Source organism: Equus przewalskii, chromosome 27 (genome assembly GCF_037783145.1).
Source record: "Equus przewalskii isolate Varuska chromosome 27, EquPr2, whole genome shotgun sequence".
NCBI classification, from domain to species: domain Eukaryota; kingdom Metazoa; phylum Chordata; class Mammalia; order Perissodactyla; family Equidae; genus Equus; species Equus przewalskii.
In genome coordinates this window covers 37,122,829-37,148,332 of record NC_091857.1, presented here as the reverse complement: position 1 = coordinate 37,148,332, position 25,504 = coordinate 37,122,829, and the positions used below count along the sequence as shown (strand labels likewise).

The following is a 25,504-nucleotide window of genomic DNA, read 5'->3' as shown; positions in this document are numbered from 1 at the left end:
CGTGATGGCTGGGGCTGCATTTTGACTTTGCACCGCTGAGGCCTGCACAGGCTCCGGTCTGGGTTTGTGCACGTGGTGGGCCACCTCAGTCCAATGGCCTTCTGGTTTACGGAATGGACACCTGCTCTGGGGGACACTCCAGTCCCCAAGGCGGGCCTGCCCCTTCCACCCGATGAGGACCACCCGGGTCCTCTAGAGAAGCCCCTGGCCCTGGCCGGCATCCTGGCTGTGCCCCGGGCAGTCCCACTGCGCCCTGTGCTCCATGAGTCCTCACCCGCAGTGGTGACCTCTGCGCTCACCCTGCTTTTCATTACCTTCCACAGAAGGGGCACATGGGCCCCAGAAAGGTCCAGGAGTGCTGTCCTGGGATGCAGCGAATGGCTGTGCAGGAGGGTGGCCTTTCGAGCTCCGGGCCGTGTCTGCGAGGGGCTGGCCTGGCGGCCTCGCCCCGCAGTGCACAGGTCCCCACAGGAGAGCATGTCTTCTGACGCTGCCCTGAAGGCAGGCCCAGTGGAGGAGCTGGCCTCTTGCCGCCTCAGCCCCATCCCACACGTGCCTGGGGTGCAGATGGCTCTTCGCGAAGGCTCCTTCTCCCGACCTCAGCCTGGGTCCCTCAGTCTGGCCTTTGGGTCCTGTGACCTCACGGCCGGCATGCAGGTCTCCGGGGCCTGGGCCAGGTGCAGGCACTCTGCAGGGCTGGGTCGGGCTGGTCCTGGCTCACGGGCTCCTGTGTCCACAGGGACAGGCTGGCCCCGTGCAATGGGCAGTGTCTGCGAGGACCAGCATTGGTTTCCTGAGGCTGCTGTACAAAGTGCCACAGACTGGGGGTTTAGCCAGCAGGAATCTGTTCTCTCACAGCCTAGCATGGCAAATCTGGCATCAAGGTGTGGGCAGGGCCACGCTGCCTCTGAGGCTCCGGGGGATGATCCTTCTTGCCCCTCCTGGCTCCTGGTGGGGGCCGGCACCCCTTGGCTTGTGGCTGCATCTCTCCAATCTCTGCCTCCATCGTCAAATGGCCTTCTTCCCCAGGCATCTGTGTGTCTCAAGTTGCTCTCTCCTTCTAAGGACACAGCCATTGGATTAAGGCCCACCCCAATCCAGTCAGACCTCATCTGAACGCAATTACGTCTGCAAAGACCACATCTCCAAACAAGGTCACGTCCATGGGTACTGGGGGTTAGAACTCCAGCATGTCCTTTTGGGGGACACAGTTCACCCCACAACAGAGCCTTTGACGGAAGGGTTCTGCTCCTCTTTCAGTACAGCACATGCTCCCATCTATCTGATATGGGCTCAACACGAGGCTGACACAAGGGAAGCCATATTGCAGAAAAGAAACCATATTGTAACTTTGAGTGACCTTTGCCTAACTAACCCAGCTGGATTTGCACCCTCCAGGAGACCCACCTGCTGTGTAGATTTTATGACCCCTGCTTGTGCATGTACCTCCCAGCTGCGATAAGACGATAACTTCGTTCTTCTGAGTTCCTTAGGAATGTGATGACCCCCCAATAGAGAGTCTATACTGCCAGCTGTCATCAATGACAACTGAAAGAGCTGGTGTGGCAACTCCCAGGCCGACATTCCTAACCCCTCCCCTGTAACCCACTGTCCTGTATAACTGCTTCAAGATTCTGTGCCCCCCTTAAGATGGTTCTTTTGGACATTAGTCAGCCATCTTCCCTCTTGCTAGCAAACTGTAATCCAACGCCCTTTCTCTGCCACCATCTTGTCCCGTGGCGAGCAGATCACGCCCTTTGTGCGGTGACATTCCGCCCCTCCCCACATCACCCCAGCCACTGACGCCTCCCCTCCCTCTCCGCGCCCCAGCCAGGACTGTTCTCAGCGACTCTGCTCCCCACTCAGACCCCAGCTCTTCCTAAACCTCCTACCCTCTCCTGCCACTCGGCCGGGAGGTCACACCCTCTGTCCCCCACAGCTCAGCCGGCCTCACCTCCACAACCCTGACCTTGGCTCGCCCACCCCTTCCCCCATCCCTACAGGAGCCTGGAAGGAGGGGTGACTACAGCTAATTCCAAGGATGGTGGCTGTGGTGGCACTTTGACATGGAGTACTGAGGCCACACACGCTTTGCCAGCTCCTTAATGGGCTATGCAGAGAGGACTGTGCACAAAGATCGTCACTGTGGGGTGGGCTGCGTGGAGCTCCTCAGGGCAGAACGTCTGGCTTCACCCCACACAGGCTGGCCATGTCCCCTGGGGGGGTCCCACCCCCCATTCCGTCCAGTTCCTCTAAGTGGTCTTCCTGCCCTGACTCTTAAGTACCCCCCATGTGTCCTCCACGTTACACCCAAAGGGATGGTCCACCCCTCCCTGGATGAGCCCCACTGGCTCCCAGGCCCCTGCGGTGGGGCTCACCATTCCTGGCCTTGGGTCCTGGGGTCTGCCCATGGCCCCTGCTGAGCCCACGCTCACCCCGCTCCCCTCGAGGAAGGCCGTCCATTTTAGCCGCCATTGCTGCAGTATCACTGTAGATACCAGCTTTTATCGACTCTTGTTCTTAATATAAAATTAATATAGGTTCATGCTAAATTTTTTTTTTAAATTCCAAGAAAAGAGAAAAATGGAAAGCACCTATAATCTTACCATCCAGAGAAAATCACTTGTAACAAGTTGGCGTCTTCTCAGCTTAGGTAAGTGCTGTGGTCTGAATGTTCGTGTGCCCCCAAAATTCACATCTTGAAATTCGAATGCCCAATGTGACACTGGGGGGAGGCCTTTGGGAGGTGCTTAGGTCATGCAAGTGGAGCCTCATGATGGCATTAGTGCCTTTATGAAGGAGACCAGAGGACTCCCCGGTCCCTTCCACATGTAGCGACATAGTGAGAAGTCTGTGACCACAAAGAAGGCCCCACCAGACGGTGCCGGCACACTCCAGAACAGTCAGAAATAAAATTCTGTTGCTATAAGCCAGCCAGCCTGTTCTATTCTGTTCACAGCCCGAATGGACTGAGACGGCAAGAGTGGGCTGTTTTGAAGCATAAGATGGAAGAGTGAGGCCCTGTGTCCTCCTTGGGTCACTTGGTAGCACAGGGTGAACACCCCTGCGCCATCTCTTTGTCTCCCCCCAAGGGGCTGGGGGGTCAAGGTGGGCCGCTGCTGGGGTGGGAGGAAGCGGCAACGGCTGACGCTCCAGCTCCCCACCCCGCTGCGGACAGAACAGCTTTTAGCTTTTGGTTTGGGGGCCATTGCGCAAGATTTAAAATTGATAAAGCTTTTCAGTGCTGAAATGTTAGGGGACCACTGTTTTAATGTACCTCTCCACGGCATTCTGCACTGCGAATGCAGCAAAAATTACTTAGTGGTCCCTTATGGTGGCACATTTGGTGGCTTCTGATTATTTACCAACCCATGTGACCCCGTGGGTAGCCCCTCTGGGGCTGAGATTTTATTTTGATTAAAACAGTGGTCCCCTAACATTTCAGCACTGAAAAGCTTTATCAAACAATTTTATTTTGATTTTAAATGTGGACAGTCTGTATAACAGAAAGACAATATTTCACGGCCTCTAAAGATAAGACAGGAGTCTTTGAAGACATTCTGAACCTCGAGGAGGTGACGTGGGACTCAAGATGCCTGGGATGAACTTCGATTTTCCTCTGCGTCAGCTGGAGGTCGTCCAGGGGAAAAGTTCGAGAGGTGCTCGCCCTCGTTCGTCATCTTCATTTGACAGCTCCACCCCCGACCCTGGGAGGTTAAGGGGCTTTCCCCAAACACCTACCTGCATGACCAGTGGCAGAGCTGGGAATGAAACCAGGCTTATTTTTTTCTTCTTCAAATAGTCAGGTATTCCGTGCGGTCTCCCGAGGGCTTGGCAGGTCCGGCCGACGAACCACGAGATGCCAGGCCTGTGACTGTGTGCCCGCCCCGAGTGGGCAGAACGGCCGGGGAGACCGCACCACCTCTCGCTGGGCTCCCGGGCCTACCCACGTTCGATCTGCCTGCCTCCAGCTTGAACAGGCACCAGAGAAGGCAGTCTTCTCCTGTTTGATGAGAGGATCAGTGGGACGATGGGCGGAACCTGGAGAAGGTAGCCCAGGCCTCTGGCGCACCTGGTAACCTCAAATCGGGTGTGTCCGGCACGGGGCGGGGTGGGGGGGGGGTGACCTCTGTGTGGCTGTGCGTCCTACTTTACCAGGATGAGGTTCATAATAACCCGCCACTGTGAAGGGGGCCAGAACATAACCTAAAACTGCCACCCTGGTGTAAGGGTTGGTTTGAGTCGAAGGCACTTGAAAAACAGCGGATGCAAAAGGGTGTTCTGAATCCTCTTTGCTTCCTCAAAGCAGGAGATAAAAAGTCCCACGTGAAAGCCGCCGCCCGGTACCAGGAGGAAAGGAACATTCTCATCACCAGAGCCGGGAAGTTCCGTCCACACAGACCTGCTTAAACAACCCTGACCTTCCTTTCTGCCGCCCCGTACAGTGTGGCTCCGTCCACACAGACCTGCTTAAACAACCCTGACCTTCCTTTCTGCCGCCCCGTACAGTGCGGCTCCGTCCACACAGACCTGCTTAAACAACCCTGACCTTCCTATCTGCCGCCCCGTACAGTGTGGCTCCGTCCACACAGACCTGCTTAAACAACCCTGACCTTCCTTTCTGCCGCCCCGTACAGTGTGGCTCTTCTTCCAGATTCACCTCGTCTCCCAACCGAGTATAAACACACGCAGGTTTTGCCACTTCTTGGGGTCTGCATTTCCGTAGGAAGGCCCCTGTGTCCGGTCAAACTTACATTAAATCAATGTGTATGCTTTTCTCCTGTTGATCTGTCTTAGGTCCATTTAATTCTCAGGCCCAGCCGGAGACCCTGAGAGGGAGAGGTAAAGTCTGCCCCTGGACACCTGCACGGCACCGGGCACCCATCAAGCAGATGGGCACCGACCGTGGTTTGGGAGCAGCGCCCCGGGGACCCCCGTGAGCCAGGACTTACCTCTTCAGGGAGGTCCCTGCAGGGAGCATGGGGAGGCTCTTGGTGAAGCGGCTATTTAAGGGCTGGTCCCGTAGTATTTCAGGGACCAGGGGCACAGTGCTGCCGGCGTGTCCAGCCGAGCATCGTCTCCCTCCTCAGCTGTCTGTCTGTGAGGTCGGCTGCCCCCCGAAGCGGGCACTTTGTGGGCCCCTCACCCCTCCTGCAGACACTTTGGAGACAGCTGTCCTGAAGAGAAGGACCAGCTCTTGCTTTCAACTGTGGACCCCAGCACATGCTTTGCACCTGGCAGGTGTTCCCAAACATGGGCCGAGTTGAAGAAATGCATTTCTGTTGGCTAAGTGTACAACTCTGCAGGCCGAGAGAGGGCATGGCTCTGTGTGGCTATGCAACAAATTAACCTCAGAACTTTTATCATCTCAAGTTTCTGTGGGTTGGGAATCCAGGCGCAATTTGGCTGAGCCCTCTTCAGAGCCTCTCCTGAGGTTGCAGGTGGGGTTTGGCTGGGGCCACAGTCATCTGAAGGTTCCAGTGGGGCGGATCTGCCTGCAGGCCCACTCGACAGCTGTCAGCAGGATTCAGTTCCTCGTGGGCTGGCTGTCAGCCTGTGGGCTTCTGTTCCTCACTGGCTGTTGGATCCTTGCCACGCGCCTGTGGGCTCTCTACCAAGGCTGCTTGTTTCATCAGAGCATACAAGGAGAGAAGGCAGGAGAGAAAGACGGAAGTCAGAGTCTGAAACCTAATCACGGAAGCGACATCCATCACTCATGCTGTATTCGATTCATTAGAAGCAAGTCCAGCCCCTGTCAATGGGAGGGTATCACACAGGACGTGAACACCAGGAGGCAGGATCATTGAGGGCCGCGTTGGAGCCCCTGCACCCCGACGCTGCACATTAGCGGGGAGTTGGCTGGAGGCAGCAGCAATAACTGACACTCGCCAAGTGCTAATCATGTGCCATCCTGTGCTCAGTGCTTTGCATGAAATACCTCCCACTTCAGGATGTCCATCCTCTTGGTATCCCCACTGAACACCTGACAACGCAGACACGTAGAGGAGGTAGGCAAATTTCCCACATTGATTAACGAGGGGCAAAGCCTGGGGCTGACCCAGATCATCTTGGCCACACAGCCTCCATCTTACCGCTGGCCATGATCTTCGCCTTTCTCAAAGTTGAGTGGTTTACTTTGGGCAGGCTTCCTGGAGGAGATGGCATAGGGCGCAATTATGAAGGAGGCAAAGGGCTGTGGCCTGATGACTTGGATGAAGGACGTTCTCATCGAGGAAACGCCACGTGCCGAGTTTAGGTTCCCCCGACCTCAGCTGCCGGTTTTTGGTGCTGGAGTGGGGAGGCAGGGGCGGGTCCTGGGGCTACTCATTCCATTTGCACATTCTGGAAAGCTGCTACTGTGCAGAGATGTGCTTCTGCCCTTGGCATCCCGACCATGCCCTGTCACCACCCTCCCAGGGTGCTGGGCTATGCATTTTGTGGGACTCCGTGTGCATCAAGCTGACATGTCCCGGCTCGGAGTCTGCAGGATGTGAATGGGTGCATGAACTTCCTGGAGATGCCGTAAGAAAGCACCCCAAACTGGGGTGTGTAACACAGCAGACATCTCTTTCCTCACAGTTCTGGAGGCCAGGAGTCCAAATCAGCATCACCGGGCCAGCAACGTGTAGCCAAGAGCCGGCAGGGCTGTGCTCCCTCTGGAGGCTGTAGGGGAGGATCCCTCCTTGCCTCTTCCAGAGAGGTGGCTGCCAGCAATCCTTGGCTTGTGGCCGCATCACTGCGTCTCTGCCCTCCTGGTCATATGGTCACCTTCTCTTCTGTCTGGTGTGAAATCTCCCTCTGCCTTCCTTCTGTCAGGGCATGTGTGATGGCGTTTAGGGCCCACCCTGATAACCCAGGAGAATCTCCCCGTCTCCAGATCTTTGTCTTAATCACTTCTGCAGAGTTTGCCATATAAGGTCACATTCACAGGTTCCACAAGTTAGGACGTGGGTATCTTCGGGGACCATTGTTCAGCAGGGTGGAGAGGTGCCCTTGGTCATGCTGTTAGGCGATGGGGCACCTTTGACCTCTGTCTCCCCACTCCCACTGGGCATCTTGGGTCCACTGACACCCATATGGATGGCAAAGGCGAGGAAAGGTACTGGGATCCATAGATGACCGTGGTACCCCAGAGGGCACCTGGTGGTGAGGGTCTTCTCGTCAACTTCTCCCCTCCTTCTGTCATACCCCAGTGGGCTCCAGGAGGCATAGAGACAGCCATCATGCCCACCCTCAACCCGGGACACGCAAACTCAGAGAGAGTCCAGGGCTACTGTGCAGTGGTGTGTCTCACGTCCCAGCAGCCCGTGCATGCAGACGACAGGCTGTCGCCCTGACCCCAAGTCTTTCTTTGAGTTTGGATCCTATCGGGAGTGCAATGTTGGGGCCTTTGCATCACGCGCCAGGATCCCGTTCTCCATGGCTGTGGTACTCACAGTGGGCCATGAATGCAGGTCAGCAGGGTCTCACCTGGAGATGGCCAGGCAGCCTGCTCGGCAATACTCGTGGTGCCCGTCCGGTTGGTTGCCCTGGTCCAGTCCACTCCCTCCCAGGCCACTGCTTGCTCCCCCAGCAAAGCTGCTCCTTCTCTGAACTGCTCTGCTGGTGTTGACCCCAGGGGATTCTCCCAGGGGCCCATGGGGGTCAGAACCCCAAGATCCAGCTACCCTGACCCCTGCTTGCTCCACAGCCTGCCCTGAAGAAAAGACAGTGAAAGCAGATAAGTCACCGGCTGCTGGCAAGGCTCATTGTTGGTGACGGGATGGCCACACGGGGCTCAGGGATGCCCCCTACACATACACTGTGCTTTGGGAGGAAGGATGCTGTAAGACCACGCCCCCCAACAGGGATGCTCCAGGAGGCAGTGCCCTGAGGAGTTCACTCTTGACCAATGAACTGTGCTCCCTTTTATCCCCACCAAGACCCAGAAGCCCAGAGGGCAAGGGTCTGGGTTCCCACAACCCAGACTAGGGGCCACAATTACACAATGCCGTCCCCTGGATTCCCTCCTGTATTAGTTTCCTGGGGCTGCTGTAACAAGATACCACAAACAAGGGGGCTTGAAATAACAGACATTTGGGGTCAGCCTGGCGGTGTAGTGGTTAAGTTTGCACGCTGCACTTCAGTGGCCCAGGGTTCATGGGTTCGGATCCCAGGTGTGGACCTACATACCTCTCATCAAGCCAAGTTGTGGCGGTGAACCACACACAAAATAGAGGAAGATTGGTACAGATGTCAGCTCAGTGACAATCTTCCTCAAGCAAAAGGAGGAGGATTGGCAGCAGATGTTAGCTCAGGGCCAATCTTCCTCACCAAAAAAACCCTAAAAAACAAAAAAGCCCCAAAACAACCAAAAAAAAGCCCCCAGACATTTATTATCTCACAGTTCTGGAAGCCAGAGTCCAAAATTAAGGTGTCAGCAGGGCAGTGCTCCCACCGAAACCTGTAAGAGAGGATCTTTCTTGCCTCTTCCAGCTTGTGGCGGTGGCTAGCAATCCTTAGCTTGTAGCTGCGTCACTCTAATCTCTGCCTCCATATTCACATGGCCTATTTCCTGTGTCTCTGTTCAAATTTCTTTCTTCTTATAGGACACTTCTTACAGGCCTGCCCTAATCCAATATGACTTCGTCTACACTTGATTACATCTGCCAAGACCCTATTTCCCAATAAGGTCACATTCAAGGTACCAGGAGTTAAGACTTTCACGTGTCTTTCAGGGGGACACAATTCAACCTCTGACAACCCCCATGTGTGAGACCTGAGAAGAACTACCAAGGGCCCCCAGGGCTGACGGCGTTTTGTAAGGGAGCCTCCAGTTCGTCCTTTGTCAGTTTGGGGAATAGGTTACTGTGGCCGTGGCGGTTAGTCACGAGCTGCTTGTCATCAGCTCCGAAGAGGTAGCATGATGGGAATGCCAGGATTTCGCCCCTAAGGGAGTCAAGGTCCCAGTGGAGCAAAACAGGAAAATGAGCTGCTGCAGCAGTCCCGGTCTGTCCTCGGGGTTTCCGTCCGAAAAGGTCAAAGCTCACACCTTCACAGACATGATCGGAAACACCAGCCTGAAATTGGGAGCAGACTTGTGCTGCCGTGTAATTCCAAGCTCAAACCTCTTTCAACGGGAGTTTTACGGTGTTGGAGAGACGTCCCACCCCCGTCGTCAGAATCTAGATGGGGATTCGTTCTTTTTTAGGATTCCTCCTCACTCCAACACAGCGGGTTATTTTAAACAGCAAAGCCTTGTGCAAACGGTATCAAGGACCCACAATAGGAGGATGATTGCCACTGTAGCAATTCATGTCGCTAATAGATCTGTGTCACGAGCCAGGCTTATATGGGAGAAAAGCAGGAAGCAAAGTTACATCGACCATACGACCACAGCTTTACAAAAGGAACAAGCAGACTCTTCCCCATCCTCAACACACGCACACAATACAGAAGAAGGATTTTTAAAAAACACCCCCAGGGGCTGGCCTGGTGGTGCAGTGGTTAAGTTCACATGTTCCACTTCTTGGCAGCCCGGGACTCACGGGTTCAGATCCCGGGTGCGGTCATAGCACTGCTTGGCAAGCCATGTTGTGGCAGGCATCCCACATATAAAGTAGAGGAAGATGGGCATGGATGTTAGCTCAGGGCCAGTCTTCCTCAGCAAAAAGAGGAGGATGGGCAGCAGATGTTAGCTCAGGGCTAATCTTCCTCAAAAAAAAAAAAAAAGCCCCCAAATCTCAACAGTGGTTCTCTAGAGAGTGGGAGTGTGGGGTGACTTCTGTCCCTTCTCTCTATAGCGTGAAGAAATCCTCGCAGCTCGTCCTGCAGCACTGAGCAAAGGCAGCTCTCGCCCTCTCCTGAGCGAGAACCACGCGCTCTGGGAATGCACCCTGGGTCTTCCGTGTCTGAACAAGTGGGCTTTTTGTTTGTTTGTTTGGTGCTAGTTTACTGCGGGTAGGATAGCGGCCAAACTAATTTTCCCAAGGGCATACCTCAAAGTTTCTAAGATACTTGAGTCTCAGGCTAAGCCAAAACTTATCTAGGATTGTTTACTTGCTGATAGAAATGGCTTTTTGAAAAGTCTTTCCACCACTGTGTCAACAGTGACTCTTAGTTAAAGGGTAAATTATTAACACATTCTGATAGAAAAAGACACAGAAAGCCCATTAGTGCTATATGGTCGTTACCTACACCATATTATTTAGCAGCTGCTTAATATCCTTACAAAGCATAGAGGCTGTAAATATCAGGGGAGGCAGGTCGGCCAACATCGCATTAGCATTGTGGCTTCCCAGATTAGAAGGTAAATGGGACGGCTCATGTTTCAAAGAGTTTTCCCGGCACCTGCTCTCTACTTGCCAGAGGCTTCTTGCGGGTTCAGGAAGAACAGTTTTTCCTGAGAACTGAAAAATCTAGTACCAGTCAGACCTCTTCCTGAAGCCACACCAGAAGTCCCCTTTCTGCCCCTTGGTGACCTTATAGAACTTGTTTTTCATCAAGGTAGGTTGTCAGCTCCCCAGTCTGTGTGCTAATAATCAAGCAGAGTTAAGTGTCACAGAAGTGGAACAGAATAGCCCAAAGACGTCATGGCCCTTTTCTGGTTGCTAGGCAACACCTCCTTCCCGGAGATGGACCAAACAGGTTTGGGGAGATACCAGAAAAGAAGCCTTCTTATTCCAGGTCAGCCCTACTGCCCCGCTGGACGGGGACAAGACAGGGGAGCCTCTCTCGGGGCCACCCACTCAAGAGGCATCGTTGTGCTCTCTTCTCCTGGGTCCTCGATACAATGGAATGGACCTTGAAGCCCCTGGGTGCGGCTGGTGTGTGTTACCACGTGTGGTCCCTAGAGGAATTCTGGCGTGCCCGAGGTCTCATCATTTGCGATCACTTGGTTACTGCATGGGACTGTCCAAGAGTCAAGTGTGGGTGGCTTCTGGGCCCCATCCAGTTTACTGGATACCAACTGAGAAATGTCGCTCAACCATGGGGACGCTTTTGTCCCCAGATTCAGTGGCTGCAGATTTCAAGCGTTTGCAGGATGCTGCTACAACCCCCCTCAAGGTTTTACAGTCCATTCATTGCACCGCTTAGACGTGTCCGCAGGAGAGGAGGAGGTGTGAGAGATGGAAGATCTGATCAGCTTTTGGGGCCACGCAGACCTGGTTGTGAACGCCAGCGCTGCTGTGTGCTGACTGCAGCCTTGGGCAGGCCATCTTCTGGGGCACGTTTCCTCTTCCTTTAAAAAGTGGATATTTTTCTCCCAGCAATTGGCCCAACAGAATTGCTTGCACAAAGGTGTGTGTACATTGTTTGTACTAGCAACGACAACAAAAAAGAGACACGATGTAGACCATTAATAGAGGACTGATGTTATTTTGGCATATCTGTATAATGAAATACTATGCGGGCATCAAAAAGAAAAAGATAGATCTATGTGAGTGGATGTGAGAAGTCCTTGATATTTTACCAAGAGGAACAAATTGATTAACCGTAAGCACACTACAAAAATCTAAGCGTGGACAGACCTGTGTCTATTGCAGTCATGCAGCGCACACACTATGAGCATTTATGAAAGTTTGAAACGTTAAGCTGTAAACAATGGTTAACCAAAACCTGGTCTGTTCCACTAATTCTCATTGTCTAAAATAAGACATTTAAATTTCTGATTTGTTCAAATCAGCATCCAAACAAGACTCCCACACCGCATGTGGGTGATGCTTCTGTCTCTTCTGATTTACAGCAATTCCTACAGCGTTTACTTGTTGAAAAACCCAATTATTTGTCCCGGGGACTTTGCTGCATTCTGGATTGGGTTGTCCTTGTCGGTAAAGGGTGATGAGGATTTTTAGGCTGGTTACTTTTAAAACTACAGATAAGAAGCAGGCTCCAAGGAGTGGAATTTGCTTGCCCTTTGATCAGAGACAGTTGCATTTGTGAAGGAAATCTCCATGCCTTCCTCTCTGCGCCAGGAGGAAGGGGGGATGGCCTTATCTCTGGAAACTCTTAATGGGGAAGGCAAGAACTTAAGTTGTTTACTGTCTGGCAACCTCATGTAACTGACCCCCCACCCCAAAATCCTCCTTTGTCTTTAGTTGAAGATAATATTTGAGCGGTGACTTCTGCCATTTACTCAATCCGGTTTGATTCTTATCTAAAAGTTGTGGGACCGCCCAATGGCCGGACCCTACTGGCACTGGTACCATTTTAACTTTTTTTCCTTTGTCTTGTAAAGAGATGACTCACATACCCATGCCTTAAATTTAGCCCTAACCCTCAACTCGGGGCAGCAGCAGTGGCTCTGACTGCCCATGGGCTCTGTCCCCATGCCAGCGGGGGCAGCAGCAGTGGCTCTGCCTGCCCATGGGCTCTGTCCCCATGCCAGCAGGGGCAGCAGAAGCGGCGGCAGCAGAAGCTCTGACTGCCCATGGGTCCTGTCCCCATGCTATTCTATACTATTCTCTAAATAAAAGAGCACTACTGCCAGATCTTGAGAGTCTAAGAAATCTTTCTTTCGACTCCTCGGCTCACCGACCCCGCATCAAATGGTTGCTTAAAATATCCCTCCATCTCCTTTCTTTCCTGTAAAATGGGAGACCTGCAGACTGGCTGAAATGCAGGTTCAACCCTTTTGGCAAGAAGACTTCACAGGAGGGATTGGCTGCTCCCAAGGCATCACATCGAGAGGCCGGCGACGTCTGCGGGCCTCCGCTCTGCTGGGGGATGTTGAGGCTGACGCCTGGGTCGGGTGTTGTCAGCCTCTTCCCATCAGTCCTCCAGCCTGGGTTTTAGCGGCCATTGAGAATTACTGCTTAGCGCCATGTGTCACTGCGCCTTGCAAAAGGGCAATTGCTAAGTGTACCATTTCTTCTACATTTATTTGCTGAAATTCCTCTATCTTGGAGAACTTGGCTTCAACGCCTATCTGCTTACTCTGAAATACTGCTTTTATAGGAAATGCCAGATACAGGATTTATTCTGTCTTTCTAAAATAAATTTTCAGAATAATTTTCGGTGTCCTAGTACGCTCTATAGCTTTCCAATTGGACAAATAAATGGATATATACATATATATTTATTACATAAAACTTTGTGCATCTTTGTGCACATATGGATTTTTATATATTCGGTGTGTTTTGGTCTACAGCAGGATTTATTCTTTCAGAGGATGAAGCTGGGCTTCTTCCTGAGCGGGCATCTGTGGGAGCCCCTTCAGGTTGGCTCCCGTGTCCTTTTGCTATCGTCTCAGGAGACTTTGATAGCTTCCTTGCTCTGGGGCTCAAGATGTCCCAGACTCATCTTGCTTCTTTCCTGCCCCAGTGACCTCCCGTTCCTCCAGGAGTCCCTGGTCCTTTTTAGTGGGACATCAGATCTAGTGACCACAATCTGGGCTCCTGGGGCACTCATGGCTAATGGGTTGACACTGCTTCCCGCTGCGGATGGAGCCCCCCTGACATTAACGTGCAGAAAGCCAATTAGGGAGCTCTTTTGGGATCGGCACCTGTGGAGGGCAAGGGAGCAGGATCGGGCTCAGGAAGACTTAGGCCATGACGCAATCTCAATGACCCAGAGGGAGCTCCCAAGCTAAGAGGGTCCGTTAGATCTGTCCTGAGTTGGGGCCCCCGGACAGGCCTTTATAGCCCTGGATCAACCAGTTACTACATGTGAGTTGCCTTGGGAAGGGGCCCTGACCTTGGTCAAGACAGTTCTCTTCAGCTGAGGCAATCCCCCAGCAAGGGAACGACAGGAGACGTCCCCAGAATTGCCTTCTGATTTTTCTAATTCTCTCCTCAACCGTGTCTAAGATTCTGTGTAACTTGCCCACTGAGTTTTAAATTTCCATTACTTGATTTTTTATTTCTAGAAGTTCTATTTATTTCTCAAGTCTATGACTTTCTTCTATTTTAGTAGATTCTCAATCTGTTCTCGTACTTACAATTCCCTCCTTTATTTAAGTATCTTAACTTGTTTTCTCTTGTAGTAACCAGGCTGCACGTTCCATCCCCAGGGCTTATTTACTCTATAACTGGAAGTTTGTACACTCTGACCCCCTTCACCGATTTTGCCCACCCTCCACCCCCACCTCTGACAACCACCAATCTGTTCTCTGTATCTATGAGTTTGGTTTGTTTCTTTTAGATTCTACACATAAGGGAGATCGTATATTATTTGTCTTTCTCTGTCTGGCTCATTTCACTAGCCATAGTTATTTTAAAGTTTCTGTCTGTTGGCTCCAACATCTGGGTCATATTGATGTGGATCAAGGCTGCCCCAGGGAGAGAAGCCCAAGGTGTCCTGGCCTACATGCCAATCTATATGACCCAATACATATCTAAAGTTATAGGACCACACAATAACCAGACCCCACCTGCACCGATACCATTTAGTGACTTTTTACATCATCTTTCCTTTGTCTAGTAAAAATAAGTCACGTACCCATGCCTTATAAATTTAGCTCCAACCCTCAACACATTGCACCTCCTCACTGCCCGCGGGTCCTGTCTCCATGCTGCAACTCTTCACTGCCCACGGGTCCTGTCCCCATGCCTGCAGCTCTTTAGTGCCCAAGGGTCCTGTCCCCGTGCTATTCCACACTATTCTCTGAATAAAAGAGCACAACTGCCAGGCCTTGAGAGTCCAAGAAATCTTTCTTTCGACTCCTCGACTCACCGAGCCCACATCGATATCTGAGTCCAGTTTTGTTGATTGCTTTGTCTCTTAGCAATGGATTGATATTTCCCTGCGTTTTTGAATGTCGTAAGTTTTGTTGAATATCAGATATTGTGTATTAGTTGAAATGAACATGAACACTTTCCTCCTGGAAGTGGGTGTGTCTCTTCTTCTGTCAGGTCATCTGTGTCTGTCAGGGGTGGTTTGAATCAACCCTCTCAGAGGTTGACCTTGGTTTGGGTTTTGCTGTTATTGTGATGACCTTCAGGGTACCAAGGGCGTCAGATTCCTCCTGTGGTGGGCTGCCGGTGCCTTGTGCTTAGGGCCAGGGCTGGGGGTGCAGTGTTTTAACTCCACCCTAAGTTTTCAGCTGTCCCTGCGTGCTGGGCATATGGAGGGGACCTCGACACCCTTTCCTGGGTGGGGACTCATGCTGCTCATGCAGCTATGCTGGCCAGGCAGGGGTGCTCTCTGGCGTCCTGGCCCAGTGTCTGTCTTGAGCAGGCCCTTGTGCCTGGGACCTGGAGCAGGAGGCATTCTCACTGCCTGCCGCTCCTAGCTGGGATGGCCAGACTCTGCTGGCCGTCTGTGGTGGGACTGTGGGGGGGTTTCCTGGCCTCCCAGTGCTAAAAATCCTTTAAGGTACCATGTGGGACCGGGGACCCAGGCCTGTTTCCTGTCCTCCACTCAGGGGGAGGGAATTTCCTCCTCGGCCCTTCCCCATCCACAATGCGAGTCTCCAGGGGCCAGTGTGGGGGCAGCACCTCCCCGCCGTGCTCCCACCAAGGCGCCCCCACCTTCAGCTGAGCCATGAGGAAGGGGGCTCTGTGAGGAGGGGTTGCTGTGCTTTGATTCGTAAACACCTTCCAGGAAGGAACTTCACAAATAAACGAAGATAAAGTGGAGGGACAAGCTGCATTGAGAAGCACGATTTATTTGGCTCACGTGGGGGCTGGTTTCCTGCTGGAGACAGAGAAGGACCCTGGGAGCCAGGGCTTCCCTAAGGGGATGGGCAGGTCGCGGAGGGATCCAGATCATCCGGCCACATTCTCACCCTGGAGTTCAGAGGGGTCGGTGAGCACGCTTTCCATCTGCCACGTGCAGAAGCTGGAGGCCCACAGAGGACTCGTTGTGGGAGGGCTACAGGTGTGGACCCGTCTGCACTGATGCAGCTGAGAAGGGACTCGCGGTCAATAGCAGCAAGGGGAGCTACAGGAGATGGGTCTGCAGACCAGGGTGGGGCAGGACGGCTGGCAGCACACGGAGGACTGGCAGGGGGAAGACACAAGCACGGTGGGCTTGCAGCTCACAGGCACACGCACGAAGGACTGGCGGGAGGGGGCCACATACACAGCTGGTTTGTAGCTCACAGGTGTGCACACAGCTGGCTGGCAGCTCACAGGTGTGCACACAACTGGCCGGCAGCTCACGGGTGTACACACAGCTGGCCGGCAGCTTACAGGTGTGCACACGGCAGGCTGGCAGCTCACGGGTGTGCACACAGCAGGTCTGCAGCTCACAGGCACACAACAGGACTCCTGGCAGGGCCTGGGTGAGCAGCAGGCGGCCTGGCAGCCTGAGGAGCAGCTGGTGTGGCACATGGCGGCGTGGGGCTGGGCTGGTGTTGGCGTGGAGGAGGTGGTGTCTGCAGGCTCCTTCCCGGGGCGGCCTTTATACCCGACAGTGGGCGTCCTGGCAACACGGAAGCACACTGTTGACTTCCTCCTGGCTGTTTCCACCACGGTCTCCGCAGCTTCCTGTCCGGGGACGCACTCCTCTGTTACGCTCTACCATAAATCAGTTTGGCTTCAGGCCGATTCCTCCCTCTGTGAACAGGATGTCCGGGTTTGACCCCATGTGGGGTTTCTCCAGGCCATCACTGTGCACGCAGCCTCCACTCGGAGGACTGTGTCCTTTCAATCCTGTTTGTCTTGTGCCATCAGTGGAGACCTGGAGGCAATAATGTATTTTAGCTCTTATTCTGTGCAGGAACAAATTAAAGCAGGGCTCGCAAACTGAAGTCTGAGGGACGCAGCTGGCCTGCTGCCCGTTTGTAATAAAGTCTTATTGGACACATGCATGTACATGTCGTCCGGGGTGGCTTTTGCACGGCAACGCTGAGCAGTGATGGGAGAGACCACGCGACCACAAGGCCTGAAATGCTTACACCTGCTCTTCGTGGAGCGTTTGCCAACTCCTGCCTCATGGTCGTCTACACAAGAATTGATTTTTTCATGCAACAATTATATCCTGTGTGCTGGCCATAGAGACATCCTGGCCCCATGAGCCTTCCAGGGTCATGAAGAAATGAGTGAATGAAGAAATTCATGCATGAAAGAATTCCAGAGAGGGCTGAGTCCCGGGAAGGAAACAGGTTCAGCAGATAGAGAGTGACGGGGGTGCTGGGGGGTGGTCTGGGGGCCTCAGTGAGGAGGCCATGCAGAGCTGGCACAGGGGATGTGAAGAGGGGAGGGGACAGTGTTCCAGCAGAGGCAGCCGTGGGGGTGAGGTGAGGACACTGCTGCAGAAGCAGGTGTGGTCCAGGAGCCGCGGGAAATCCCACCGTGTGGGGCGCGAGGGTGCAGGGGCCGGTGGACAGACTCAGATCCTGCAACCCGAGGACCAGGCATCGCAACCCTGGGCTGAGAGAAGGAGAAGGAGTCGGTGACCTTGAGGACACATCAGTAGAAATCATCCAATCTGAGGAAGAGGGAAAAAGAGTAAGAAAAAGGAAGAGGGCCTATGAGACGGTGTCAGAAAGTCTAACCTACAAGTAATTTCAACGGAAGGAGGAAAGGAGAACGACACTGATGCACAAGAATGTTTTGAAGAATAAAGGACAAAATCCCAAATTTGATTTTTTTTTAAAAAAAGGCTAACATAGATTCAAGAGCCTCAGAAAACCCCTAAAGCCCCAACACAATTTGGCACAACGGTAAAGACCACAGATTCCGGAGGGAAACCAGGCAGCTTCAAACACTGCTTCTCTGTGTGCAGTGGCGAGAACGTGCCCCCATCATGGGCTCCTTCTAGATCCTCCTAATCGCACATCTGTACCAGTGGGGTATCACCACCCCTTGAACGGCGGCAGGACGGATCATTAATCAGTTATGAGACCGTCCACGTGAATGCTTGGCTCTGCACCCGACACAAAGCTGGAACTCGGTTGTTACTGCTGTTATTGCAACAACGTGGACCCTGCACAGTGAGGACCCAGCCCCGTGGCTCCTGTCCGCTGGGAAGACCTTCTGCATCACTCAGTTTCCAAAGCAAAATGGGGACCCTGGTGTGGCGAGTGTGACTGTGCTTATGCAGACAGAGGGCAGGGTATTCAAAATTGGGAAGGATCTTGAAAATCATGGTGTGTGGCCCCTTGTCCCCAGCTGATGGCCCCTCACCATCCATCCTGGATTCGACTCCAGAGTCACGTGGCCACTGAGTCACAGGGAGTCTCCAGCTGAGGAGGAACCTCCTGGACGGCGTCACTTCAACGAGAAACTCCAGGAGGAAACCCAAGGAGAGGAAGAGGAGGAAAATAAACAGGAAACCATGAGGAAGGCACCTTCGTTGACAGGAAGGTGTGGATCGCGGCCAGGATGCCCGCAGCCTGGGTATAAAGGCCGCCCCGGGGCAGGAGCGTGCAGACCAGTCCCATCCTCCACCCTCAACCCAGCCCAGCCCCAGGCCACCATGTGCCACACTAGCTGCTCCACAGGCTGCCAGACAGCCTGCTGCGTGCCCAGCTCCTGCCAGCCAACTTGCTGTGCACCCGTGAGCTGCAGGCCCGCCGTGTGTGTGCCCGTGAGCTGCAGGCCCGCAGTGTGCGTGCCCGTGAGCTGCAGGCCCATTGTGTACCTGGCCCCCTCCTGCCAGTCCTCTGGGTGCTGCCAGCCCTCCTGCCCCACCCTGGTCTGCAGACCTGTCCCGTCTTGCACCCCTTCTTGCTGCTGAGCCTGTGGCCTCCCAGGACCCCTCCTCCATGTGGGGTCAGAAGCAGCTGGCTCTGAACTCCTCTGAGGCAGCCCAGACGTTGTTCACTTCAGACCTTCCGGACCCAACTAGACCACCTTGCAGCAAGGCCGCGCCATCCCAGGCAGCCAGGCTGAGGGGCTCACCCCCCAGTGTCCCCTGACTGCAGCCCGGGTCATCCACCTGGAGCCCACACTGGCTGGTGCAGCGTCCAGACTGCAGCCTCCAGCATCAAAGGTCTAATAAACACCATAGTGGATGCTCATCCCAGTGTGTGTGACGTCTCTTCTTAGTGTCCTTCCCTAACTGCTTCCCCAGGGTGGTTTCCTAAGGATTCCGGAAAGTTCCTTCTCTGCAGAGAAGGCCCAGTTTATCAGATGGCCGAGACCAGGTGGCTGACCACTCAAAGGTGGCCTCTTGGGCAAGTGGGCGTGCTCCTAGCACTCAGCCCGATGGGACCCCCAGGGCTCTCTTTTGACCCATTTTGTCTCTTGAACACAGTCATCTGTCCTATGGATTAGGACCCACCCCCCGGCCTCATTTTAACTTGATTACTTTGCAAAGACGCTATTTCCAAATCAGGTCAAGACATAGTGCTGGGGGTTAGGACGCCAACATCTCTTTTTTAAGGAGGACACAATTCAACCCCTGACGGGAGTCAGCTCAAAGCTGCAAGACCACACTGGCCCCTCCTTCGCCCACCCGCCTGGCGGTGCTGTGGGTCCTTGTGGATCTGTGGTTCCTCAGGAACAAGGGGACAGCAGAGTCCAATCTGAGAATCCAGTCCCACTGACTCTGCTACACAGGCAGGGCCCAAGTTCACAGAGGAAGGCCGACGCCAGGCCTGTGGTGGCCTTGCTCCCATCCAGGAATGACAGCAGCTGTGGAGGAAGGCGGAGCCCCCCCCACGTGGAAGATGCCTGCATCCTTCCAGGCAGAGGAAACCTGGCCCAGAAACCAGGGGCTGCCCCCGAAAGCGCTGGCTTAGCCCCTGTGGTGTGAACATGGGCCACTCCAGAGCCAGGCGCTGAGGCCATCCCGGGACAGGTGGGAGATGCCCGAGGGGTCACCGTCCTCAGCAGAAGGAAGACGGTGGCACACCAGGGTGCCTCAGGGGAGCTGTTTGGGAACCAGGAAATAGTCTAAGAAGAACACCGTCCGGGGGCCCTTCTTGCAGGAAAATACACATCTAGAAACTTCCATCATGGTGATGTCACAGGACAACGAGGACGTGAAAAGCAGAAGGAGTTCTTAGAGTGTCCACTATCTGCGACACTGACTCATCCGTTGTTTCATTCAAACCAAGCCCCTCCAGGCGGTTTTATATCACTTGGGTCCAAGCTGTGTCATCTCACGTCATGTCCTCGTCTCCCAGACACCCTCCCCGACAACCCCGGTGGCCGCCTTGGCTGGCCACCAGCACTGTGCAGGTTCCTCCTGTGATGCCTCTCAGGGCGGAGACTGTCCTGGTCTCAGTCAGGATGAGTCAGGATGATGGGGTGTCATGGGGTTGGGGAGCAGGAGTCGCGTTCACTGCTGACAGAGCGGCCCTGAGATCTGGACGGTCTCAGGGCATTTAGAGTCATTGTTGCATCACAAACGTGTATTAAGTAAACCATCACCTCTGATCCTCTCCTTCCGCGTCAGCACTGCCAACCTGATCCACATAGACACCCACAGCCGCCGGCAGCCCAGCTTGTTTTTCCACTGGTGTCACATGGGCCACATGCGACCACGTGGTACCTGGCTGTGCCTGTCTGTGGCTGTAACTGACTTTCCCAAGAGGGTTCTGGATGTTCTGGTGCCGTGGGGGTCAAGGCAGGAGCACGTCCGTGCAGATGACCCGTCCGTCCGTCCTTCTGTTGGACTGTTCTGGTGTCACCGTGGGTGGTAAGTTGCTGGTCTCCACGTGTGTCAACATCCCTGCACTTCACTTTTTTGGGTTGGGGGTGAGGTGGGACCTTCTTCTGTGTCTTTCCTAACTCTTTGTGCCATGAAGAGTCCATCAAGGCCCTTGTCCATCTATCTATAGAGAGGGCCCCACTTTTCTTAAAATTCAGTGAACAAGTACGGGTACAGGTTTGCATAGACTCGGGCAAACTGAGGGATTTAAGAGTCAGACAGGGTTACAATGCAGCCACTTACTCTTTAAGTCCCTCTTAGGGTTTTCACTCCCTACCCTCTTCCTGGGGTGCAGCTCATCCTGGGTGGGAGAGGGACCTACAGCCCTGGGGAGGTGGCTTCTGTTCCGGGTCCCATCTGCCGCCCGCCTCTGCTGTTTGCCTGCTCCTGTGGGCCTCCTCTGCCTGTTCCTGGCCCAAGGGATGAGTACGGTACCAATGATGACCTGGTCCCTCTGACTGGTACCCCCTTGACTCTAGTGCCAGTGGTCCACTGAGACTGCAGGCTCATCCTCCCCCACTGTCCCATGGATTTGTTCACAAGGTGACTGTTTGCTCTGGGCCTCCTCAATGAGGCCTTGAAACCTTGAGTAGAACGAGTGATGTGGGAACTGACACCCATGACCCTCTTGGGGCCCATGGGAACTTCCGGATGCTTCAGAGCATGCAGGGGTCGGCCTCAGGCCCTGTGCAGGACCAGCACGCAGGCGCTTCTCCTCTCTGTGAGCCCCTCTCTCCAAGGGGCCTCAGCAGGATCCCCGACCACACGGGGTTTCTGCTGCTCCGCACTCAGATGCACACTGCACGGGCAAGGGGACGGTATACACAGGAGGCCCAAGGCCCCTCGGGGTCCAAGCCTCCTGCACCCACGCCGGCCTTGGGGGCCAGCCCTGGAGGGCTCCCGACAGAGGGTGGGGGCCGTGGGGCGGGGCAGGGGACGGAGCAGGCGGATGCATCCTCTCTCAGCTCTTGGCGTCCCTCAGCTGTTTGAACCCGGGTTTGAGACCACGTCTTCACTGTCTGGTTCTACCAGACGGGGACCCGCTGCCCACGTGGGATGGGGCCTCGGGGGTGGGGGCTCAGGAGGAGGAAAGAAGAGACAGAGGGCCAGATTTCCTGACACAGATGTTGTATTGATTATAGCCATGGACGTTTGTCACTCCGAATGCCAGCAATCCATCCGCACAGGAGGTTCACGGGTCCCCCAGGCCCCTCCCGCTTGAGGGATCTGTGGGTCACCTCCTCTCAGAAAGGGACAGAGGCGGGGTATGCAAATCCCCGACGGAGACAGAGAGGTCTTGGCATCCGAGAGTCGGGCTCCTGGGAGGGACCTGCGCTCAGGAGCAGAGACAGCAGCTGGCGAGGCAGGAGCCGGACCGCTCAGCAGCAGGACTTCTGGGCTCGGGTGGGGCCACAGCGGGCCGCGCGGGAGCACGTGGGGTGGCAGAGCAGGGACACGCAGGAGGAGGGTCTGCAGCAGGACGCGGGGCAGGGGCTGGGCTGGCAGCACGAGGGGGCTGGGCAGGGGGTGGCCTTGGAGCAGACGGGTGTGCAGGAGACGGGCACACAGCAGGCCTGCTGGCAGGGGGAGGAGGTGCAGCAGGAGGGCTGGCAGCTAGACTGCTGGCAGCATGAGGAGTCTGAGCAGGGGGAGGCCCCAGAGCAGACGGGCACACAGCACACGGGGTTACAGCAGACAGGGGTGCAGGAGACGGGGACGCAGCAGGCCTGCTGGCAGGGGGAGGAGGTGCAGCAGGAGGGCTGGCAGCTAGACTGCTGGCAGCATGAGGAGTCTGAGCAGGGGGAGGGCCCAGAGCAGACGGGCACATAGCACACAGGCTTGCAGCAGATGGGGGTGCAGGAGACGGGGACGCAGCAGGCCTGCTGGCAGGGGGAGGAGGTGCAGCAGGAGGGCTGGCAGCTAGACTGCTGGCAGCACGAGGGCGTGCAGGAGCTGGTGCAGGCTGACTGGCAGGGGCTGCACACACAGCTGGCAGGGGTACAGACAAGGCTCAGGCAGGGGGCTGGGACGCAGCAGCTGGGGGCGCAGCAGGGGGGCTCGCAGCAGCTCTCTGGGTCGTCGTCCACCTGCCAGGAGGAGTCGGGGCAGGAGTCCCAGGCACCGGGCTGGCAGACCCGGCTGCCATAGCTGAGGTCGCTGGAGCAGACAGACAGGGTGGAGGCGGCCATGGTGGGGCGGTGGGGCTGGAGGAGGGTGGAGTGTGTGTGTGAGTGTGTGTGTGTGCGAGTGTGCACGGTGCCCGGGAACATGGGCTTTTGTACCCCTCCCTGGCTTGTGTTGTCCCAGGATGCCCTCCCTTCCGTGTTGATGCTGCGAGCAGACTGCAGGAGAGCCCTCATTACTGCTGGCTGATTTTCTACACTCAGTCCTTGCTCACTAAGCTCGTGAGTATGTTGCAGGGGGTGTTTGCCCATCTCTTCTTTGTTTGGCTCCAGAAAACTTGTGGAAACTGAGGAGGGTTCTTGCTGAGTGCCCGCCACAGGCTCGAAGTCTCGTTCACGGAGGGGCTGCTGTGAGATAAACTCGCAGCCCCCGCAGCCTCCCTCACCCCTGCGCCAGCGTGAGGATGCTACGGGCCAGATGCCAGCACCGCTGCAGCCCCAGCTCTACAGCACCTGAGAGGAAGGTTGAGAGGGTAGCGTTCAAAATAGCGAACAAAACAGTAAAACTTGACCAAAGGACACACACAGTGTCTGTCCACTGGGGACCAGAGATAGTTCATGGGCAGGGAACGCTGGGCTGTGTGGACCTCCACTCTCACGGGGTCAATCCATCACCAACGTCATCTCAACCAAAACCCAAAGGGAGTCTTTTCCATGTACACATTGAAGACAGAAAATATTTGTAATCTGCGTGATAGCTGAGAGGTTCATATGAAAACCTTAAAGTCCGTACAACTAAAACAGGATAAGATCCAAAAGAATGGAATACAAGATTCAAAATGTTCAAATTTCCAAGAAGCATGTGAAAACCTGCTTGATCTCATTAATCATTAAAGTTGCTCAAATTACAACCTAAATGTCCCACCTGTAAGATCAACCGAGATTTACGATGCTAACGATTCTGGGTGCTGTGGCGTCTGGGGTCCACACTCTTAGGAACACTTTGTAGATGTTTTGGTTTTTTTTTTTCTGTTGTGATAACACATAATATAAGATTTACCGTTTTACCCATTTTAACGTGTGCCCTTCAGTGGCATTTGGTACAGTCACAATGTTGTGCCAACATGACCACTATCTAGTTCCAGGACATTCTCATCACCCCAAAAGGAAATCCCATACATTAAGTAGGCCCTCCCCAGCTCCTGTCAATCACTGCTCTGCTGTCTGTCTCTATGGAGTTACCTATTCGCCACATTTCATATAAAAAGAATCATACAACATGTGGCCTTTTGTATCTGACCTCTTTCACTTAACCTAGCGTTTTCCAGATTCATCCACACCGTAGCGTGTGTCAGTGCTCCATTCCTTTTTATGGCTGAATACTATTCCATCACGTGGATGTACCACCTTTTATTTATCCATTCATCAGTTGGCGGACAATCGGGTTGTTTCCACCTTTGGCTACTGTGAATAATGCTGCCATGAACATTTTTGTTCCAGTTTTTGCTTGAACACCTCTTTTCAATATACCCAGGAGTACAATTGCTGGGTCATATGATAACTCTAGGTTTAGATTGTGAGGAAGTGCCAGACTGTTTCCCACGGCAGCTGCACCATTTGACAATCCCACCAGCAGTGTGTGAGGGTTTCAATTTCTCCACATGCTCACCAGCACTTGTTATTTTCTGTTTTTCTTTTTTTTTTTTTTAAATTATAGCCTAGCGGGTGTGAAATGATGTCTCACTGTGGCTTCGATTTGCTTTTCCCCAGTGACCGAGGATAGTGGGCTTCCTTTCATGTGCTTGTTGGCTATTTGTTTATCTTTGGAGAAATGTCTATCAAAGCGCTTTGTCTGTTTTTAATTGGGTTGTTTGTCTTTTTGTGTTGATTGTAGGAGTTCTTTATGTATTCTGGATACTAAACCCTTACAGAATTACAACTTGCAGGTATTTTCTCCTATTCCATGAGCTGTGTTTTCACTGTCTTGATAGTGTCCTTTGATACACAAAATTTGTCAGTTTTGACTAAGTCCAATTTATCTATCTTCTCTTTCGTTGCTTGTGCTTTTGGTGTCATATCGAAGAAACCATTGCCAAATCTAAGGGCATGCAGGTTTACCCCTATGGTTTCTTCTAAAAGATTTATAGCTTTAGCTCTTGTATTTAGGGCTTTGATCCATTTTGAGTTACTTTTTGCATATGGTGTGAGATAGAGCTCAACTTCTTTCTTTTGTGTGTGGAGATCCAGTGGCCCCAGCACCATTTGTTGAAGACACTATTCTTTCTCCATTGAACGGTCTTGACACTCTTGTTAAAATTCAATTGATCACCGATATATGGGTTTATTTCTAAACTCTCAATTTTATTCCATTGATCTACGTGTCCATCCTTATGCCAACACCACTGTTTGGATTACTGTAGCTTTGTAGTAAGTTTTCTTTCTTCCTTTCTAATTTGGATGTCTTCTATTTCTCTTTCTTGCCCAACTTCTCTGTCTAGAACTTCCAGTACAATGTTGAACATAAGTGATGAAAGTGGTCACCCTTGTCTTGTTCCTGATCTTAGGGAGATAGCTTTCAGTCTCTCACCATTGAGCATGATGTTAGCTGTGGGTTTGGATAATGCCCCCTAGTATGTTGAGGAAGTTCCTTTCCATTCCTAGTTTGTTGAGTGACTTTATCATGAAAAAGTCTTGGTTTGGCTTTTGTCAAATGCTTTTTCTGCACCGATTCAGATGATCGTGTGATTTCCCCCCTTCATTTTATTAATGTGATGCATTACACTGATTGGTTTTCACATATTGAGTCACTCTTGCATTCTTGGGACAAATCCCACTTGGTCGTGGTGTACTATTCTTTT

At 53.5% G+C, this 25,504-nt stretch overlaps 3 protein-coding genes and 1 long non-coding RNA gene across 4 annotated transcripts; 2 read left to right on the top strand and 2 right to left on the bottom strand.

Annotated features, from left to right (window-relative positions):
• Window positions 1-15,566: 15,566 nt before the first annotated feature.
• Window positions 15,567-16,293, bottom strand: LOC103540627 (keratin-associated protein 12-1-like). Its single transcript, XM_008507246.2, has one exon. The coding sequence runs from the start codon at window positions 16,251-16,253 to the stop codon at window positions 15,843-15,845; it is 411 nt and encodes a 136-aa protein (XP_008505468.2). The 5' UTR covers window positions 16,254-16,293; the 3' UTR covers window positions 15,567-15,842.
• Window positions 16,294-18,259: 1,966 nt separating this feature from the next.
• LOC139079957 (keratin-associated protein 12-1-like) lies at window positions 18,260-18,886 on the top strand. The gene has a single exon (XM_070597895.1). It carries the CDS (start codon window positions 18,343-18,345, stop codon window positions 18,601-18,603), a length of 261 nt encoding a protein of 86 aa, XP_070453996.1. The 5' UTR covers window positions 18,260-18,342; the 3' UTR covers window positions 18,604-18,886.
• Window positions 18,887-20,386: 1,500 nt separating this feature from the next.
• On the top strand, window positions 20,387-23,557 carry LOC139079958 (uncharacterized). Its single transcript, XR_011534011.1, has 2 exons — window positions 20,387-20,511; window positions 22,831-23,557. It is a non-coding gene; the product is annotated as an uncharacterized lncRNA (long non-coding RNA).
• Window positions 21,640-22,787, bottom strand: LOC103540626 (keratin-associated protein 10-12-like). Its single transcript, XM_008507245.2, has one exon. The coding sequence runs from the start codon at window positions 22,710-22,712 to the stop codon at window positions 21,903-21,905; it is 810 nt and encodes a 269-aa protein (XP_008505467.2). The 5' UTR covers window positions 22,713-22,787; the 3' UTR covers window positions 21,640-21,902.
• Window positions 23,558-25,504: the final 1,947 nt, after the last annotated feature.

Bases quoted from the DNA above. Each gene is read 5' to 3' on its own strand.
- LOC103540627 (XM_008507246.2), bottom strand. From the start codon at position 16,253: ATGTGCCACACCAGCTGCTCCTCAGGCTGCCAGGCCGCCTGCTGCTCA.
- LOC139079957 (XM_070597895.1), top strand. From the start codon at position 18,343: ATGTGCCACACTAGCTGCTCCACAGGCTGCCAGACAGCCTGCTGCGTG.
- LOC103540626 (XM_008507245.2), bottom strand. From the start codon at position 22,712: ATGGCCGCCTCCACCCTGTCTGTCTGCTCCAGCGACCTCAGCTATGGC.